The following is a 21,262-nucleotide window of genomic DNA, read 5'->3' on the forward strand; positions in this document are numbered from 1 at the left end:
TAACGTTTCAGAGAAGAAGTTTATCCGATAACAGACATAACATTTCAGAGAAGACGTTTATCCGATAACAGACGTAACATTTCAGAGAAGAAGTTTAACCGATAACAGACGTAACGTTTCAGAGAAGAAGTTTATCCGATAAAAGACATAACATTTCAGAGAAGAAGAAGTTTAACCGATCATAGATGTAAAGTTTCAGAGAAGAAGTTTAACCAATCATAGACGTAAAGTTTCAGAGAAGAAGAAGTTTAACAGATGTAACATCAATGTGACGGAGTGTAAAACGTAAATAAACGATGAGGCCATAGTTTATTCCAAGTAGAAGAAGATTTTATCATTTCATCCATCATCCGACTGCAGCTTGAACCGGAATCTTATGGAAAGATGAAAAAACTTACTCTTTCCCTTCTTCGTCGATGTCGTCCACTTCGTACCTGCGGGGAAAAATACCACGTCAGAGAACTTTACACCGTCCTGTGTCTGCGAGTTAGCACCCTGAACACGTGTCACATTGTGCGTTTCTCACTTGTTGGTGGAGTGGTTGTAGCTGACCACCTCAGCCAGGATCCACTGCTCGTCTCCATCCACGGCTTTCACCCTCGCCGCCACCTTGTCGCCCTGGTTGGCCACGTAGTCGCTGCTGGCCGGGATCGCCCCGCACAGCGGGGGAGGGCTGGTTGGAGAAACCAAATATCTGGATGCGGCTTTTATACCCAACTGTGACACCCTAACCTGCCACCAGTGAATCTACTGGTCAGAGAAACTATTTTACTGGATATTATTTGCATTTATAACAACTGTAAATGTGTTTATATTCTCCAAACAGCATAAAGATGTCAGCTTGCCACCATCTAAACGACGTGACACCGGGTTCAGACCTTTCTCTGGGTTTGCCGATCCAAAGCGGAAGCGTCATGGCCGACTGCTGAAGGAGTGTCATCAAAACACCGCGTCTCATCGTCTTCTTGGGAGGGTCTCCATCGCTGTAAACACCGGCCATCTTCGCCGCTGCAACGACCAAACGGAAAATGTTTACAACCTGCAGCTCTGCCTCGCTGAGGAGGAACTCTTCAGCGCGTACTTACCGATCCTCCTCTCCTCCAGCAGAGACTTGATTTCTGCGATTTTATTGAGAGCGTGACGCAGGATGCTGCAAGGAGGAGCACATAAAGACCAGCTGTAGACTCCTGATGCGTTGCAGTGGAATGATCCGGCGTTTAAATGTGCAGCTGCTTACCTGCATTCTGCCTCAGCATCTGCTTTAGCCGTGGTGTACAGCCCCCTTAGCTTAGTGCGGTAGTATGGAGAGGCTGCAGGACACACAGGGAGAGTCAATGGGACAGGTCCCTGAACGCATCGGGACCAACATCCTGCAGTCTGGTCCCTGAGCGCATCAGGACCATCATCCTGCAGTCTGGTCCCTGAGCGCATCAGGATCAACATCCTGCAGTCTGGTCCCTGAACGCATCAGGACCAACATCCTGCAGTCTGGTCCCTGAACGCATCGGGACCAACATCCTGCAGTCTGGTCCCTGAACGCATCGGGACCAACATCCTGCAGTCTGGTCCCTGAACGCATCGGGACCAACATCCTGCAGTCTGGTCCCTGAGCGCATCAGGACCATCATCCTGCAGTCTGGTCCCTGAGCGCATCAGGACCAACATCCTGCAGTCTGGTCCCTGAACGCATCAGGACCAACATCCTGCAGTCTGGTCCCTGAACGCATCAGGACCATCATCCTGCAGTCTGGTCCCTGAGCGCATCAGGACCAACATCCTGCAGCCTGGTCCCTGAGCGCATCGGGACCATCATCCTGCAGTCTGGTCCCTGAACGCATCGGGACCATCATCCTGCAGTCTGGTCCCTGAGCGCATCAGGACCAACATCCTGCAGTCTGGTCCCTGAACGCATCAGGACCAACATCCTGCAGTCTGGTCCCTGAACGCATCGGGACCATCATCCTGCAGCCTGGTCCCTGAGCGCATCGGGACCATCATCCTGCAGTCTGGTCCCTGAACGCATCAGGACCATCATCCTGCAGTCTGGTCCCTGAACGCATCAGGACCAACATCCTGCAGTCTGGTCCCTGAACGCATCAGGACCAACATCCTACAGTCTGGTCCCTGAACGCATCAGGACCAACATCCTACAGTCTGGTCCCTGAACGCATCAGGACCAACATCCTGCAGTCTGGTCCCTGAACGCATCAGGACCAACATCCTGCAGTCTGGTCCCTGAACGCATCAGGACCAACATCCTACAGTCTGGTCCCTGAACACATCAGGACCAACATCCTGCAGTCTGGTCCCTGAACACATCAGGACCAACATCCTGCAGTCTGGTCCCTGAACGCATCGGGACCATCATCCTGCAGTCTGGTCCCTGAGCGCATCAGGACCAACATCCTACAGTCTGGTCCCTGAGCGCATCAGGACCATCATCCTGCAGTCTGGTCCCTGAACGCATCAGGACCAACATCCTGCAGTCTGGTCCCTGAACGCATCAGGACCAACATCCTGCAGTCTGGTCCCTGAACGCATCAGGACCTACATCCTGCAGTCTGGTCCCTGAACACATCAGGACCAACATCCTGGAGTCTGGTCCCTGTACGCATCAGGACCAACATCCTGGAGTCTGGTCCCTGTACGCATCAGGACCAACATCCTGCAGTCTGGTCCCTGAACGCATCAGGACCAACATCCTACAGTCTGGTCCCTGAACGCATCAGGACCAACATCCTACAGTCTGGTCCCTGAACGCATCAGGACCAACATCCTACAGTCTGGTCCCTGAACGCATCAGGACCAACATCCTACAGTCTGGTCCCTGAACGCATCAGGACCAACATCCTGCAGTCTGGTCCCTGAGCGCATCAGGACCAACATCCTGGAGTCTGGTCCCTGTACGCATCAGGACCAACATCCTGGAGTCTGGTCCCTGTACGCATCAGGACCAACATCCTGGAGTCTGGTCCCTGTACGCATCAGGACCAACATCCTGGAGTCTGGTCCCTGTACGCATCAGGACCAACATCCTACAGTCTGGTCCCTGAACGCATCAGGACCAACATCCTGGAGTCTGGTCCCTGAACGCATCAGGACCAACATCCTGGAGTCTGGTCCCTGTACGCATCAGGACCAACATCCTACAGTCTGGTCCCTGAACGCATCAGGACCAACATCCTGCAGTCTGGTCCCTGAACGCATCAGGACCAACATCCTACAGTCTGGTTCTTGAACGCATCAGGACCAACATCCTGCAGTCTGGTCCCTGAACGCATCAGGACCAACATCCTGCAGTCTGGTCCCTGAACGCATCAGGACCAACATCCTGCAGTCTGGTCCCTGAGCGCATCAGGACCAACATCCTGCAGTCTGGTCCCTGAACGCATCAGGACCAACATCCTGCAGTCTGGTCCCTGAACGCATCAGGACCAACACCCTGCAGTCTGGTCCCTGAACGCATCAGGACCAACATCCTGCAGTCTGGTCCCTGAACGCATCAGGACCAACATCCTGCAGTCTGGTCCCTGAGCGCATCAGGACCAACACCCTGCAGTCTGGTTCCTGAACGCATCGGGACCATCATCCTGCAGTCTGGTCCCTGAACGCATCGGGACCATCATCCTGCAGTCTGGTCCCTGTACGCATCAGGACCAACATCCTGCAGTCTGGTCCCTGAGCGCATCAGGACCAACACCCTGCAGTCTGGTCCCTGAGCGCATCAGGACCAACACCCTGCAGTCTGGTCCCTGAACGCATCGGGACCATCATCCTGCAGTCTGGTCCCTGAACGCATCAGGACCAACATCCTGGAGTCTGGTCCCTGTACGCATCAGGACCAACATCCTGGAGTCTGGTCCCTGTACGCATCAGGACCATCATCCTGCAGTCTGGTCCCTGAACCCATCAGGACCAACATCCTACAGTCTGGTTCCTGAACGCATCAGGACCAACATCCTACAGTCTGGTCCCTGAACGCATCAGGACCAACATCCTGGAGTCTGGTCCCTGAACGCATCAGGACCAACATCCTGGAGTCTGGTCCCTGTACGCATCAGGACCAACATCCTGGAGTCTGGTCCCTGTACGCATCAGGACCAACATCCTGCAGTCTGGTCCCTGAGCGCATCAGGACCAACACCCTGCAGTCTGGTCCCTGAGCGCATCAGGACCAACACCCTGCAGTCTGGTCCCTGAACGCATCAGGACCAACACCCTGCAGTCTGGTCCCTGAACGCATCAGGACCATCATCCTGCAGTCTGGTCCCAGAGCGCATCAGGACCAACATCCTACAGTCTGGTCCCTGAACGCATCAGGACCAACATCCTGCAGTCTGGTCCCTGAACGCATCAGGACCAACATACTGCAGTCTGGTCCCTGAACGCATCAGGACCAACATCCTGCAGTCTGGTCCCTGAACGCATCAGGACCAACACCCTGCAGTCTGGTCCCTGAGCGCATCAGGACCAACATCCTACAGTCTGGTCCCTGAGCGCATCAGGACCAACATCCTGCAGTCTGGTCCCTGAACGCATCAGGACCAACATCCTGCAGTCTGGTCCCTGAACGCATCAGGACCAACATCCTACAGTCTGGTCCCTGAGCGCATCAGGACCAACATCCTACAGTCTGGTCCCTGAACGCATCAGGACATACATCCTGCAGTCTGGTCCCTGAACGCATCAGGACATACATCCTGCAGTCTGGTCCCTGAACGCATCAGGACCAACATCCTGCAGTCTGGTCCCTGAACGCATCAGGACCAACATCCTGCAGTCTGGTTCCTGAGCGCATCATTACCAACATCCTGCAGTCTGGTCCCAGAGCGCATCAGGACATACATCCTGCAGTCTGGTCCCTGAACGCATCAGGACCAACATCCTGCAGTCTGGTCCCTGAACGCATCAGGACCAACATCCTGCAGTCTGGTCCCTGAACGCATCAGGACCAACATCCTGCAGTCTGGTCCCTGAACGCATCAGGACCAACATCCTGCAGTCTGGTCCCTGAACGCATCAGGACCAACATCCTGCAGTCTGGTCCCTGAACGCATCAGGACCATCATCCTACAGTCTGGTCCCTGAACGCATCAGGACCAACATCCTGCAGTCTGGTCCCAGAGCGCATCAGGACCAACATCCTACAGTCTGGTCCCTGAACGCATCAGGACCAACATCCTGCAGTCTGGTCCCTGAACGCATCAGGACCATCATCCTGCAGTCTGGTCCCTGAACGCATCAGGACCATCATCCTGCAGTCTGGTCCCTGAGCGCATCAGGACCATCATCCTACAGTCTGGTCCCTGAGCGCATCAGGACCAACATCCTGCAGTCTGGTCCCTGAACACATCAGGACCAACATCCTGCAGTCTGGTCCCTGAAGGCATCAGGACCAACATCCTGCAGTCTGGTCCCTGAAGGCATCAGGACCAACATCCTACAGTCTGGTCCCTGAGCGCATCAGGACCAACATCCTGCAGTCTGGTCCCTGAGCGCATCAGGACCATCATCCTGCAGTCTGGTCCCTGAACGCATCAGGACCAACATCCTACAGTCTGGTCCCTGAACGCATCAGGACCAACATCCTACAGTCTGGTCCCTGAGCGCATCAGGACCAACATCCTGCAGTCTGGTCCCTGAACGCATCAGGACCAACACCCTGCAGTCTGGTCCCTGAACGCATCAGGACCATCATCCTGCAGTCTGGTCCCAGAGCGCATCAGGACCAACATCCTACAGTCTGGTCCCTGAACGCATCAGGACCAACATCCTGCAGTCTGGTCCCTGAACGCATCAGGACCAACATCCTGCAGTCTGGTCCCTGAACGCATCAGGACCAACATCCTGCAGTCTGGTCCCTGAACGCATCAGGACCAACACCCTGCAGTCTGGTCCCTGAGCGCATCAGGACCAACATCCTACAGTCTGGTCCCTGAACGCATCAGGACCAACATCCTGCAGTCTGGTCCCTGAACGCATCAGGACCAACATCCTGCAGTCTGGTCCCTGAAAGCATCAGGACCAACATCCTGCAGTCTGGTCCCTGAACGCATCAGGACCAACATCCTGCAGTCTGGTCCCTGAGCGCATCAGGACCAACATCCTACAGTCTGGTCCCTGAGCGCATCAGGACCAACGTCCTGCAGTCTGGTCCCTGAGCGCATCAGGACCAACATCCTGCAGTCTGGTCCCTGAACGCATCAGGACATACATCCTGCAGTCTGGTTCCTGAGCGCATCATTACCAACATCCTGCAGTCTGGTCCCTGAGCGCATCAGGACATACATCCTGCAGTCTGGTCCCTGAGCGCATCAGGACCAACATCCTGCAGTCTGGTCCCTGAGCGCATCAGGACCAACATCCTACAGTCTGGTCCCTGAGCGCATCAGGACCATCATCCTGCAGTCTGGTCCCTGAACGCATCGGGACCATCATCCTGCAGTCTGGTCCCTGAAGGCATCAGGACCAACATCCTGCAGTCTGGTCCCTGAACGCATCAGGACCAACATCCTGCAGTCTGGTCCCTGAACGCATCAGGACCATCATCCTACAGTCTGGTCCCTGAACGCATCAGGACCAACATCCTACAGTCTGGTCCCTGAACGCATCAGGACCAACATCCTACAGTCTGGTCCCTGAGCGCATCAGGACCAACATCCTACAGTCTGGTCCCTGAGCGCATCAGGACCAACATCCTACAGTCTGGTCCCTGAGCGCATCAGGACCAACATCCTACAGTCTGGTCCCTGAGCGCATCAGGACCAACACCCTGCAGTCTGGTCCCTGAACGCATCAGGACCATCATCCTGCAGTCTGGTCCCAGAGCGCATCAGGACCAACATCCTACAGTCTGGTCCCTGAACGCATCAGGACCAACATCCTGCAGTCTGGTCCCTGAACGCATCAGGACCAACATCCTGCAGTCTGGTCCCTGAACGCATCAGGACCAACATCCTGCAGTCTGGTCCCTGAACGCATCAGGACCAACACCCTGCAGTCTGGTCCCTGAGCGCATCAGGACCAACATCCTACAGTCTGGTCCCTGAACGCATCAGGACCAACATCCTGCAGTCTGGTCCCTGAACGCATCAGGACCAACATCCTGCAGTCTGGTCCCTGAAAGCATCAGGACCAACATCCTGCAGTCTGGTCCCTGAACGCATCAGGACCAACATCCTGCAGTCTGGTCCCTGAGCGCATCAGGACCAACATCCTACAGTCTGGTCCCTGAGCGCATCAGGACCAACGTCCTGCAGTCTGGTCCCTGAGCGCATCAGGACCAACATCCTGCAGTCTGGTCCCTGAACGCATCAGGACATACATCCTGCAGTCTGGTTCCTGAGCGCATCATTACCAACATCCTGCAGTCTGGTCCCTGAGCGCATCAGGACATACATCCTGCAGTCTGGTCCCTGAGCGCATCAGGACCAACATCCTGCAGTCTGGTCCCTGAGCGCATCAGGACCAACATCCTACAGTCTGGTCCCTGAGCGCATCAGGACCATCATCCTGCAGTCTGGTCCCTGAACGCATCGGGACCATCATCCTGCAGTCTGGTCCCTGAAGGCATCAGGACCAACATCCTGCAGTCTGGTCCCTGAACGCATCAGGACCAACATCCTGCAGTCTGGTCCCTGAACGCATCAGGACCATCATCCTACAGTCTGGTCCCTGAACGCATCAGGACCAACATCCTACAGTCTGGTCCCTGAACGCATCAGGACCAACATCCTACAGTCTGGTCCCTGAGCGCATCAGGACCAACATCCTACAGTCTGGTCCCTGAGCGCATCAGGACCAACATCCTACAGTCTGGTCCCTGAGCGCATCAGGACCAACATCCTACAGTCTGGTCCCTGAGCGCATCAGGACCAACATCCTACAGTCTGGTCCCTGAATGCATCAGGACCAACATCCTGCAGTCTGGTCCCTGAACGCATCAGGACCAACATCCTACAGTCTGGTCCCTGAGCGCATCAGGACCAACATCCTACAGTCTGGTCCCTGAACGCATCAGGACCAACATCCTGCAGTCTGGTCCCTGAACGCATCAGGACCAACATCCTGCAGTCTGGTCCCTGAACGCATCAGGACCAACATCCTGCAGTCTGGTCCCTGAACGCATCAGGACCAACACCCTGCAGTCTGGTCCCTGAGCGCATCAGGACCAACATCCTACAGTCTGGTCCCTGAGCGCATCAGGACCAACATCCTGCAGTCTGGTCCCTGAACGCATCAGGACCAACATCCTGCAGTCTGGTCCCTGAACGCATCAGGACCAACATCCTACAGTCTGGTCCCTGAGCGCATCAGGACCAACATCCTACAGTCTGGTCCCTGAACGCATCAGGACCAACATCCTACAGTCTGGTCCCTGAACGCATCAGGACATACATCCTGCAGTCTGGTCCCTGAACGCATCAGGACATACATCCTGCAGTCTGGTCCCTGAACGCATCAGGACCAACATCCTGCAGTCTGGTCCCTGAACGCATCAGGACCAACATCCTGCAGTCTGGTTCCTGAGCGCATCATTACCAACATCCTGCAGTCTGGTCCCAGAGCGCATCAGGACATACATCCTGCAGTCTGGTCCCTGAACGCATCAGGACCAACATCCTGCAGTCTGGTCCCTGAACGCATCAGGACCAACATCCTGCAGTCTGGTCCCTGAACGCATCAGGACCAACATCCTGCAGTCTGGTCCCTGAACGCATCAGGACCAACATCCTGCAGTCTGGTCCCTGAACGCATCAGGACCATCATCCTACAGTCTGGTCCCTGAACGCATCAGGACCAACATCCTGCAGTCTGGTCCCAGAGCGCATCAGGACCAACATCCTACAGTCTGGTCCCTGAACGCATCAGGACCAACATCCTGCAGTCTGGTCCCTGAACGCATCAGGACCATCATCCTGCAGTCTGGTCCCTGAGCGCATCAGGACCATCATCCTACAGTCTGGTCCCTGAGCGCATCAGGACCAACATCCTGCAGTCTGGTCCCTGAACACATCAGGACCAACATCCTGCAGTCTGGTCCCTGAAGGCATCAGGACCAACATCCTACAGTCTGGTCCCTGAGCGCATCAGGACCAACATCCTGCAGTCTGGTCCCTGAGCGCATCAGGACCATCATCCTGCAGTCTGGTCCCTGAACGCATCAGGACCAACATCCTACAGTCTGGTCCCTGAACGCATCAGGACCAACATCCTACAGTCTGGTCCCTGAGCGCATCAGGACCAACATCCTGCAGTCTGGTCCCTGAACGCATCAGGACCAACACCCTGCAGTCTGGTCCCTGAACGCATCAGGACCATCATCCTGCAGTCTGGTCCCAGAGCGCATCAGGACCAACATCCTACAGTCTGGTCCCTGAACGCATCAGGACCAACATCCTGCAGTCTGGTCCCTGAACGCATCAGGACCAACATCCTGCAGTCTGGTCCCTGAACGCATCAGGACCAACATCCTGCAGTCTGGTCCCTGAACGCATCAGGACCAACATCCTGCAGTCTGGTCCCTGAACGCATCAGGACCAACATCCTACAGTCTGGTCCCTGAACGCATCAGGACCAACATCCTACAGTCTGGTCCCTGAACGCATCAGGACCAACATCCTGCAGTCTGGTCCCTGAACGCATCAGGACCAACATCCTACAGTCTGGTCCCTGAACGCATCAGGACCAACATCCTACAGTCTGGTCCCTGAACGCATCAGGACCAACATCCTGCAGTCTGGTCCCTGAACGCATCAGGACCAACATCCTGCAGTCTGGTCCCTGAAAGCATCAGGACCAACATCCTGCAGTCTGGTCCCTGAACGCATCAGGACCAACATCCTGCAGTCTGGTCCCTGAACGCATCAGGACATACATCCTACAGTCTGGTCCCTGAGCGCATCAGGACCAACGTCCTGCAGTCTGGTCCCTGAGCGCATCAGGACCAACATCCTGCAGTCTGGTCCCTGAACGCATCAGGACCAACATCCTACAGTCTGGTCCCTGAACGCATCAGGACCAACATCCTGCAGTCTGGTCCCTGAGCGCATCAGGACCAACATCCTACAGTCTGGTCCCTGAGCGCATCAGGACCAACGTCCTGCAGTCTGGTCCCTGAGCGCATCAGGACCAACATCCTGCAGTCTGGTCCCTGAACGCATCAGGACATACATCCTGCAGTCTGGTTCCTGAGCGCATCATTACCAACATCCTGCAGTCTGGTCCCTGAGCGCATCAGGACATACATCCTGCAGTCTGGTCCCTGAGCGCATCAGGACATACATCCTGCAGTCTGGTCCCTGAGCGCATCAGGACCAACATCCTACAGTCTGGTCCCTGAGCGCATCAGGACCATCATCCTGCAGTCTGGTCCCTGAACGCATCGGGACCATCATCCTGCAGTCTGGTCCCTGAAGGCATCAGGACCAACATCCTGCAGTCTGGTCCCTGAACGCATCAGGACCAACATCCTGCAGTCTGGTCCCTGAACGCATCAGGACCATCATCCTACAGTCTGGTCCCTGAACGCATCAGGACCAACATCCTACAGTCTGGTCCCTGAACGCATCAGGACCAACATCCTACAGTCTGGTCCCTGAGCGCATCAGGACCAACATCCTACAGTCTGGTCCCTGAGCGCATCAGGACCAACATCCTACAGTCTGGTCCCTGAGCGCATCAGGACCAACATCCTACAGTCTGGTCCCTGAGCGCATCAGGACCAACATCCTACAGTCTGGTCCCTGAATGCATCAGGACCAACATCCTGCAGTCTGGTCCCTGAGCGCATCAGGACCAACATCCTACAGTCTGGTCCCTGAGCGCATCAGGACAAACATCCTGCAGTCTGGTCCCTGAAGGCATCAGGACCAACATCCTGCAGTCTGGTCCCTGAACGCATCAGGACCAACATCCTACAGTCTGGTCCCTGAGCGCATCAGGACCAACATCCTGCAGTCTGGTCCCTGAGCGCATCAGGACCAACATCCTGCAGTCTGGTCCCTGAACGCATCAGGACCAACATCCTACAGTCTGGTCCCTGAGCGCATCAGGACCAACATCCTACAGTCTGGTCCCTGAACGCATCAGGACCAACATCCTACAGTCTGGTCCCTGAGCGCATCAGGACCAACATCCTACAGTCTGGTCCCTGAACGCATCAGGACCAACATCCTACAGTCTGGTCCCTGAACGCATCAGGACCATCATCCTGCAGTCTGGTCCCTGAACGCATCAGGACCAACATCCTACAGTCTGGTCCCTGAACGCATCAGGACCAACATCCTACAGTCTGGTCCCTGAGCGCATCAGGACCAACATCCTACAGTCTGGTTCCTGAACGCATCAGGACCAACATCCTACAGTCTGGTCCCTGAACGCATCAGGACCAACATCCTACAGTCTGGTCCCTGAACGCATCAGGACCAACATCCTGCAGTCTGGTTCCTGAGCGCATCAGGACCAACATCCTACAGTCTGGTCCCTGAACGCATCAGGACCAACATCCTACAGTCTGGTCCCTGAGCGCATCAGGACCAACATCCTGCAGTCTGGTCCCTGAACGCATCAGGACCAACATCCTACAGTCTGGTCCCTGAACGCATCAGGACCAACATCCTGCAGTCTGGTCCCTGAACGCATCAGGACCAACATCCTACAGTCTGGTCCCCTGAACGCATCAGGACCAACATCCTGCAGTCTGGTTCCTGAACGCATCAGGACCAACATCCTGCAGTCTGGTCCCTGAACGCATCAGGACCAACATCCTGCAGTCTGGTTCCTGAACGCATCAGGACCAACATCCTGCAGTCTGGTCCCTGAACGCATCAGGACCAACATCCTGCAGTCTGGTCCCTGAAGGCATCAGGACCAACATCCTGCAGTCTGGTCCCTGAACGCATCAGGACCAACATCCTACAGTCTGGTCCCTGAGCGCATCAGGACCAACATCCTGCAGTCTGGTTCCTGAACGCATCAGGACCAACATCCTACAGTCTGGTCCCTGAGCGCATCAGGACCAACATCCTACAGTCTGGTCCCTGAACGCATCAGGACCAACATCCTACAGTCTGGTCCCTGAACGCATCAGGACCATCATCCTGCAGTCTGGTCCCTGAACGCATCAGGACCAACATCCTACAGTCTGGTCCCTGAACGCATCAGGACCAACATCCTACAGTCTGGTCCCTGAGCGCATCAGGACCAACATCCTACAGTCTGGTCCCTGAACGCATCAGGACCAACATCCTACAGTCTGGTCCCTGAACGCATCAGGACCAACATCCTACAGTCTGGTCCCTGAACGCATCAGGACCAACATCCTACAGTCTGGTCCCTGAACGCATCAGGACCAACATCCTACAGTCTGGTTCTTGAACGCATCAGGACCAACATCCTGCAGTCTGGTCCCTGAACGCATCAGGACCAACATCCTACAGTCTGGTCCCTGAACGCATCAGGACCAACATCCTGCAGTCTGGTCCCTGAGCGCACCAGGACCAACATCCTACAGTCTGGTCCCTGAACGCATCAGGACCAACATCCTGCAGTCTGGTTCCTGAGCGCATCAGGACCAACATCCTACAGTCTGGTCCCTGAACGCATCAGGACCAACATCCTACAGTCTGGTCCCTGAGCGCATCAGGACCAACATCCTGCAGTCTGGTCCCTGAACGCATCAGGACCAACATCCTACAGTCTGGTCCCTGAACGCATCAGGACCAACATCCTGCAGTCTGGTCCCTGAACGCATCAGGACCAACATCCTACAGTCTGGTCCCTGAACGCATCAGGACCAACATCCTGCAGTCTGGTTCCTGAACGCATCAGGACCAACATCCTGCAGTCTGGTCCCTGAACGCATCAGGACCAACATCCTGCAGTCTGGTTCCTGAACGCATCGGGACCAACATCCTGCAGTCTGGTCCCTGAACGCATCGGGACCATCATCCTGCAGTCTGGTCCCTGAAGGCATCAGGACCAACATCCTGCAGTCTGGTTCCTGAACGCATCAGGACATACATCCTACAGTCTGGTCCCTGAACGCATCAGGACCAACATCCTACAGTCTGGTCCCTGAACGCATCAGGACCAACATCCTGCAGTCTGGTCCCTGAACGCATCAGGACCAACATCCTGCAGTCTGGTCCCTGAGCGCATCAGGACCAACATCCTGCAGTCTGGTCCCTGAACTCATCAGGACCAACATCCTGCAGTCTGGTCCCTGAGCGCATCAGGACCATCATCCTGCAGTCTGGTCCCTGAACGCATCAGGACCAACATCCTACAGTCTGGTCCCTGAGCGCATCAGGACCAACATCCTACAGTCTGGTCCCTGAGCGCATCAGGACCATCATCCTGCAGTCTGGTCCCTGAGCGCATCAGGACCAACATCCTGCAGTCTGGTCCCTGAGCGCATCAGGACCAACATCCTGCAGTCTGGTCCCTGAGCGCATCAGGACCAACATCCTACAGTCTGGTCCCTGAACGCATCAGGACCAACATCCTGCAGTCTGGTCCATGAACGCATCAGGACCAACATCCTACAGTCTGGTCCCTGAACGCATCAGGACCAACATCCTGCAGTCTGGTCCATGAACGCATCAGGACCAACATCCTGCAGTCTGGTCCCTGAACGCATCAGGACCAACATCCTACAGTCTGGTCCCCTGAACGCATCAGGACCAACATCCTGCAGTCTGGTTCCTGAACGCATCAGGACCAACATCCTGCAGTCTGGTCCCTGAACGCATCAGGACCAACATCCTGCAGTCTGGTTCCTGAACGCATCAGGACCAACATCCTGCAGTCTGGTCCCTGAACGCATCAGGACCAACATCCTGCAGTCTGGTCCCTGAAGGCATCAGGACCAACATCCTGCAGTCTGGTCCCTGAACGCATCAGGACCAACATCCTACAGTCTGGTCCCTGAGCGCATCAGGACCAACATCCTGCAGTCTGGTTCCTGAACGCATCAGGACCAACATCCTACAGTCTGGTCCCTGAGCGCATCAGGACCAACATCCTACAGTCTGGTCCCTGAACGCATCAGGACCAACATCCTACAGTCTGGTCCCTGAACGCATCAGGACCATCATCCTGCAGTCTGGTCCCTGAACGCATCAGGACCAACATCCTACAGTCTGGTCCCTGAACGCATCAGGACCAACATCCTACAGTCTGGTCCCTGAGCGCATCAGGACCAACATCCTACAGTCTGGTCCCTGAACGCATCAGGACCAACATCCTACAGTCTGGTCCCTGAACGCATCAGGACCAACATCCTACAGTCTGGTCCCTGAACGCATCAGGACCAACATCCTACAGTCTGGTCCCTGAACGCATCAGGACCAACATCCTACAGTCTGGTTCTTGAACGCATCAGGACCAACATCCTGCAGTCTGGTCCCTGAACGCATCAGGACCAACATCCTACAGTCTGGTCCCTGAACGCATCAGGACCAACATCCTGCAGTCTGGTCCCTGAGCGCACCAGGACCAACATCCTACAGTCTGGTCCCTGAACGCATCAGGACCAACATCCTGCAGTCTGGTTCCTGAGCGCATCAGGACCAACATCCTACAGTCTGGTCCCTGAACGCATCAGGACCAACATCCTACAGTCTGGTCCCTGAGCGCATCAGGACCAACATCCTGCAGTCTGGTCCCTGAACGCATCAGGACCAACATCCTACAGTCTGGTCCCTGAACGCATCAGGACCAACATCCTGCAGTCTGGTCCCTGAACGCATCAGGACCAACATCCTACAGTCTGGTCCCTGAACGCATCAGGACCAACATCCTGCAGTCTGGTTCCTGAACGCATCAGGACCAACATCCTGCAGTCTGGTCCCTGAACGCATCAGGACCAACATCCTGCAGTCTGGTTCCTGAACGCATCGGGACCAACATCCTGCAGTCTGGTCCCTGAACGCATCGGGACCATCATCCTGCAGTCTGGTCCCTGAAGGCATCAGGACCAACATCCTGCAGTCTGGTTCCTGAACGCATCAGGACATACATCCTACAGTCTGGTCCCTGAACGCATCAGGACCAACATCCTACAGTCTGGTCCCTGAACGCATCAGGACCAACATCCTGCAGTCTGGTCCCTGAACGCATCAGGACCAACATCCTGCAGTCTGGTCCCTGAGCGCATCAGGACCAACATCCTGCAGTCTGGTCCCTGAACTCATCAGGACCAACATCCTGCAGTCTGGTCCCTGAGCGCATCAGGACCATCATCCTGCAGTCTGGTCCCTGAACGCATCAGGACCAACATCCTACAGTCTGGTCCCTGAGCGCATCAGGACCAACATCCTACAGTCTGGTCCCTGAGCGCATCAGGACCATCATCCTGCAGTCTGGTCCCTGAGCGCATCAGGACCAACATCCTGCAGTCTGGTCCCTGAGCGCATCAGGACCAACATCCTGCAGTCTGGTCCCTGAGCGCATCAGGACCAACATCCTACAGTCTGGTCCCTGAACGCATCAGGACCAACATCCTGCAGTCTGGTCCATGAACGCATCAGGACCAACATCCTACAGTCTGGTCCCTGAACGCATCAGGACCAACATCCTGCAGTCTGGTCCATGAACGCATCAGGACCAACATCCTGCAGTCTGGTCCATGAACGCATCAGGACCAACATCCTACAGTCTGGTCCCTGAACGCATCAGGACCAACATCCTACAGTCTGGTCCCTGAACGCATCAGGACCAACATCCTACAGTCTGGTCCCTGAACGCATCAGGACCAACATCCTACAGTCTGGTCCCTGAACGCATCAGGACCAACATCCTGCAGTCTGGTCCATGAACGCATCAGGACCAACATCCTACAGTCTGGTCCCTGAACGCATCAGGACCATCATCCTGCAGTCTGGTCCCTGAGCGCATCAGGACCAACATCCTACAGTCTGGTCCCTGAACGCATCAGGACCAACATCCTGCAGTCTGGTCCATGAACGCATCAGGACCAACATCCTGCAGTCTGGTCCCTGAGCGCATCAGGACCAACATCCTACAGTCTGGTCCCTGAAGGCATCAGGACCATCATCCTGCAGTCTGGTCCCTGAGCGCATCAGGACCAACATCCTGCAGTCTGGTCCCTGAGCGCATCAGGACCAACATCCTGCAGTCTGGTCCCTGAACGCATCGGGACCAACACCCTGCAGTCTGGTCCCTGAACGCATCAGGACCAACATCCTACAGTCTGGTCCCTGAACGCATCAGGACCAACATCCTACAGTCTGGTCCCTGAACGCATCAGGACCAACATCCTACAGTCTGGTCCCTGAACGCATCAGGACCAACATCCTACAGTCTGGTTCCTGAGCGCATCAGGACCAACATCCTGCAGTCTGGTCCCTGAGCGCATCAGGACCAACATCCTGCAGTCTGGTTCCTGAGCGCATCAGGACCAACATCCTGCAGTCTGGTCCCTGAACGCATCAGGACCAACATCCTGCAGTCTGGTCCCTGAACGCATCAGGACCAACATCCTACAGTCTGGTCCCTGAACGCATCAGGACCAACATCCTGCAGTCTGGTCCCTGAACGCATCAGGACCAACATCCTACAGTCTGGTCCCTGAACGCATCAGGACCAACATCCTGCAGTCTGGTTCCTGAACGCATCAGGACCAACATCCTGCAGTCTGGTCCCTGAACGCATCAGGACCAACATCCTGCAGTCTGGTTCCTGAACGCATCGGGACCAACATCCTGCAGTCTGGTCCCTGAACGCATCGGGACCATCATCCTGCAGTCTGGTCCCTGAAGGCATCAGGACCAACATCCTGCAGTCTGGTTCCTGAACGCATCAGGACATACATCCTACAGTCTGGTCCCTGAACGCATCAGGACCAACATCCTACAGTCTGGTCCCTGAACGCATCAGGACCAACATCCTGCAGTCTGGTCCCTGAACGCATCAGGACCAACATCCTGCAGTCTGGTCCCTGAGCGCATCAGGACCAACATCCTGCAGTCTGGTCCCTGAACTCATCAGGACCAACATCCTGCAGTCTGGTCCCTGAGCGCATCAGGACCATCATCCTGCAGTCTGGTCCCTGAACGCATCAGGACCAACATCCTACAGTCTGGTCCCTGAGCGCATCAGGACCAACATCCTACAGTCTGGTCCCTGAGCGCATCAGGACCATCATCCTGCAGTCTGGTCCCTGAGCGCATCAGGACCAACATCCTGCAGTCTGGTCCCTGAGCGCATCAGGACCAACATCCTGCAGTCTGGTCCCTGAGCGCATCAGGACCAACATCCTACAGTCTGGTCCCTGAACGCATCAGGACCAACATCCTGCAGTCTGGTCCATGAACGCATCAGGACCAACATCCTACAGTCTGGTCCCTGAACGCATCAGGACCAACATCCTGCAGTCTGGTCCATGAACGCATCAGGACCAACATCCTGCAGTCTGGTCCATGAACGCATCAGGACCAACATCCTACAGTCTGGTCCCTGAACGCATCAGGACCAACATCCTACAGTCTGGTCCCTGAACGCATCAGGACCAACATCCTACAGTCTGGTCCCTGAACGCATCAGGACCAACATCCTACAGTCTGGTCCCTGAACGCATCAGGACCAACATCCTGCAGTCTGGTCCATGAACGCATCAGGACCAACATCCTACAGTCTGGTCCCTGAACGCATCAGGACCATCATCCTGCAGTCTGGTCCCTGAGCGCATCAGGACCAACATCCTACAGTCTGGTCCCTGAACGCATCAGGACCAACATCCTGCAGTCTGGTCCATGAACGCATCAGGACCAACATCCTGCAGTCTGGTCCCTGAGCGCATCAGGACCAACATCCTACAGTCTGGTCCCTGAAGGCATCAGGACCATCATCCTGCAGTCTGGTCCCTGAGCGCATCAGGACCAACATCCTGCAGTCTGGTCCCTGAGCGCATCAGGACCAACATCCTGCAGTCTGGTCCCTGAACGCATCGGGACCAACACCCTGCAGTCTGGTCCCTGAACGCATCAGGACCAACATCCTACAGTCTGGTCCCTGAACGCATCAGGACCAACATCCTACAGTCTGGTCCCTGAACGCATCAGGACCAACATCCTACAGTCTGGTCCCTGAACGCATCAGGACCAACATCCTACAGTCTGGTTCCTGAGCGCATCAGGACCAACATCCTGCAGTCTGGTCCCTGAGCGCATCAGGACCAACATCCTGCAGTCTGGTTCCTGAGCGCATCAGGACCAACATCCTGCAGTCTGGTCCCTGAACGCATCAGGACCAACATCCTGCAGTCTGGTCCCTGAACGCATCAGGACCAACATCCTACAGTCTGGTCCCTGAACGCATCAGGACCTACATCCTACAGTCTGGTTCCTGAGCGCATCGGGACCATCATCCTGCAGTCTGGTCCCTGAACGCATCAGGACCAACATCCTGCAGTCTGGTCCCTGAACGCATCGGGACCAACATCCTGCAGTCTGGTTCCTGAACGCATCAGGACCAACATCCTACAGTCTGGTCCCTGAACGCATCAGGACCGACATCCTGCAGTCTGGTCCCTGAACGCATCAGGAGCGACATCCTGCAGTCTGGTCCCTGAACGCATCAGGAGCGACATCCTGCAGTCTGGTCCCTGAACACATCAGGACCAACATCCTACAGTCTGGTCCCTGAACGCATCAGGACCGACATCCTGCAGTCTGGTCCCTGAACGCATCAGGAGCGACATCCTGCAGTCTGGTCCCTGAACACATCAGGACCAACATCCTACAGTCTGGTCCCTGAACACATCAGGACCAACATCCTACAGTCTGGTCCCTGAGCGCATCAGGACCAACATCCTGCAGTCTGGTCCCTGAGCGCATCAGGACCAACATCCTGCAGTCTGGTCCCTGAGCGCATCAGGACCAACATCCTGCAGTCTGGTCCCTGAGCGCATCAGGACCAACATCCTGCAGTCTGGTCCCTGAGCGCATCAGGACCAACATCCTGCAGTCTGGTCCCTGAACGCATCAGGACCAACATCCTACAGTCTGGTCCCTGAGCGCATCAGGACCTACAGCCTGCAGTCTGGTCCCTGAACGCATCAGGACCAACATCCTACAGTCTGGTCCCTGAGCGCATCAGGACCTACAGCCTGCAGTCTGGTCCCTGAGCGCATCAGGACCTACAGCCTGCAGTCTGGTCCCTGAGCGCATCAGGACCAACATCCTGCAGTCTGGTCCCTGAACACATCAGGACCAACATCCTGCAGTCTGGTCCCTGAGCGCATCGGGACCAACATCCTACAGTCTGGTCCCTGAGCGCATCAGGACCAACATCCTGCAGTCTGGTCCCTGAACACATCAGGACCATCATCCTGCAGTCTGGTCCCTGAACGCATCAGGACCAACATCCTGCAGTCTGGTCCCTGAACACATCAGGACCAACATCCTGCAGTCTGGTCCCTGAACACATCAGGACCAACATCCTACAGTCTGGTCCCTGAGCGCATCAGGACCAACATCCTGCAGTCTGGTCCCTGAACACATCAGGACCATCATCCTGCAGTCTGGTCCCTGAACGCATCAGGACCAACATCCTGCAGTCTGGTCCCTGAACGCATCAGGACCAACATCCTGCAGTCTGGTCCCTGAGCGCATCGGGACCATCATCCTGCAGTCTGGTCCCTGAGCGCATCAGGACCAACATCCTGCAGTCTGGTCCCTGAACGCATCAGGACCAACATCCTGCAGTCTGGTCCCTGAGCGCATCAGGACCAACATCCTGCAGTCTGGTCCCTGAGCGCATCAGGACCAACATCCTGCAGTCTGGTCCCTGAACGCATCAGGACCAACATCCTGCAGTCTGGTCCCTGAGCGCATCAGGACCTACAGCCTGCAGTCTGGTCCCTGAGCGCATCAGGACCAACATCCTGCAGTCTGGTCCCTGAGCGCATCAGGACCAACATCCTGCAGTCTGGTCCCTGAACACATCAGGACCAACATCCTGCAGTCTGGTCCCTGAACGCATCAGGACCAACACCCTGCAGTCTGGTCCCTGAGCGCATCAGGACCAACATCCTGCAGTCTGGTCCCTGAGCGCATCAGGACCATCATCCTGCAGTCTGGTCCCTGAGCGCATCAGGACCAACATCCTACAGTCTGGTCCCTGAGCGCATCAGGACCAACATCCTGCAGTCTGGTCCCTGAAGGCATCAGGACCAACATCCTGCAGTCTGGTCCCTGAAGGCATCAGGACCAACATCCTACAGTCTGGTCCCTGAACGCATCAGGACCAACATCCTACAGTCTGGTCCCTGAACGCATCAGGACCAACATCCTGCAGTCTGGTCCATGAACGCATCAGGACCATCATCCTGCAGTCTGGTCCCTGAACGCATCAGGACCATCATCCTGCAGTCTGGTCCCTGAGCGCATCAGGACCAACATCCTACAGTCTGGTCCCTGAACGCATCAGGACCAACATCCTGCAGTCTGGTCCCTGAGCGCATCAGGACCAACATCCTGCAGTCTGGTCCCTGAACGCATCAGGACCAACATCCTGCAGTCTGGTCCCTGAACGCATCAGGACCATCATCCTGCAGTCTGGTCCCTGAGCGCATCAGGACCAACATCCTACAGTCTGGTCCCTGAACGCATCAGGACCAACATCCTGCAGTCTGGTCCCTGAGCGCATCAGGACCAACATCCTGCAGTCTGGTCCCTGAAGGCATCAGGACCAACATCCTACAGTCTGGTCCCTGAGCGCATCAGGACCAACATCCTACAGTCTGGTCCCTGAGCGCATCAGGACCAACATCCTGCAGTCTGGTCCCTGAACGCATCAGGACCAACATCCTGCAGTCTGGTCCCTGAACGCATCAGGACCAACATCCTGGAGTCTGGTCCCTGAACGCATCAGGACCAACATCCTGCAGTCTGGTCCCTGAACGCATCAGGACCAACATCCTGCAGTCTGGTCCCTGAACGCATCGGGACCATCATCCTGCAGTCTGGTCCCTGAACGCATCAGGACCAACATCCTGGAGTCTGGTCCCTGAACGCATCAGGACCAACATCCTGCAGTCTGGTCCCTGAACGCATCAGGACCAACATCCTGGAGTCTGGTCCCTGAACGCATCAGGACCAACATCCTGGAGTCTGGTCCCTGAACGCATCAGGACCAACATCCTGGAGTCTGGTCCCTGAACGCATCAGGACCAACATCCTGCAGTCTGGTCCCTGAACGCATCGGGACCATCATCCTGCAGTCTGGTCCCTGAGCG

The 21,262-nt window shown here is 55.9% G+C and overlaps 1 protein-coding gene across 1 annotated transcript in view; it reads right to left on the reverse strand.

Moving 5' to 3' along the window:
• The window catches only part of sgf29 (SAGA complex associated factor 29), a 30,999-nt gene that overhangs the window by 4,950 nt on the left and 4,787 nt on the right, over positions 1 to 21,262 (reverse strand). The window contains exons 4-8 of the mRNA XM_079252996.1: positions 1,238 to 1,310; positions 1,086 to 1,150; positions 879 to 1,008; positions 527 to 673; positions 399 to 434 (exon numbers count right to left, since the gene is read on the reverse strand). Coding sequence (XP_079109122.1) covers positions 399 to 434; positions 527 to 673; positions 879 to 1,008; positions 1,086 to 1,150; positions 1,238 to 1,310 — 451 coding nt within the window. The remainder of the gene's footprint in view (positions 1 to 398; positions 435 to 526; positions 674 to 878; positions 1,009 to 1,085; positions 1,151 to 1,237; positions 1,311 to 21,262) is intronic.

The sequence above is a fragment of the Telmatherina bonti genome (genome assembly GCF_933228915.1).
Source record: "Telmatherina bonti genome assembly, chromosome: 14".
NCBI lineage: Eukaryota > Metazoa > Chordata > Actinopteri > Atheriniformes > Telmatherinidae > Telmatherina > Telmatherina bonti.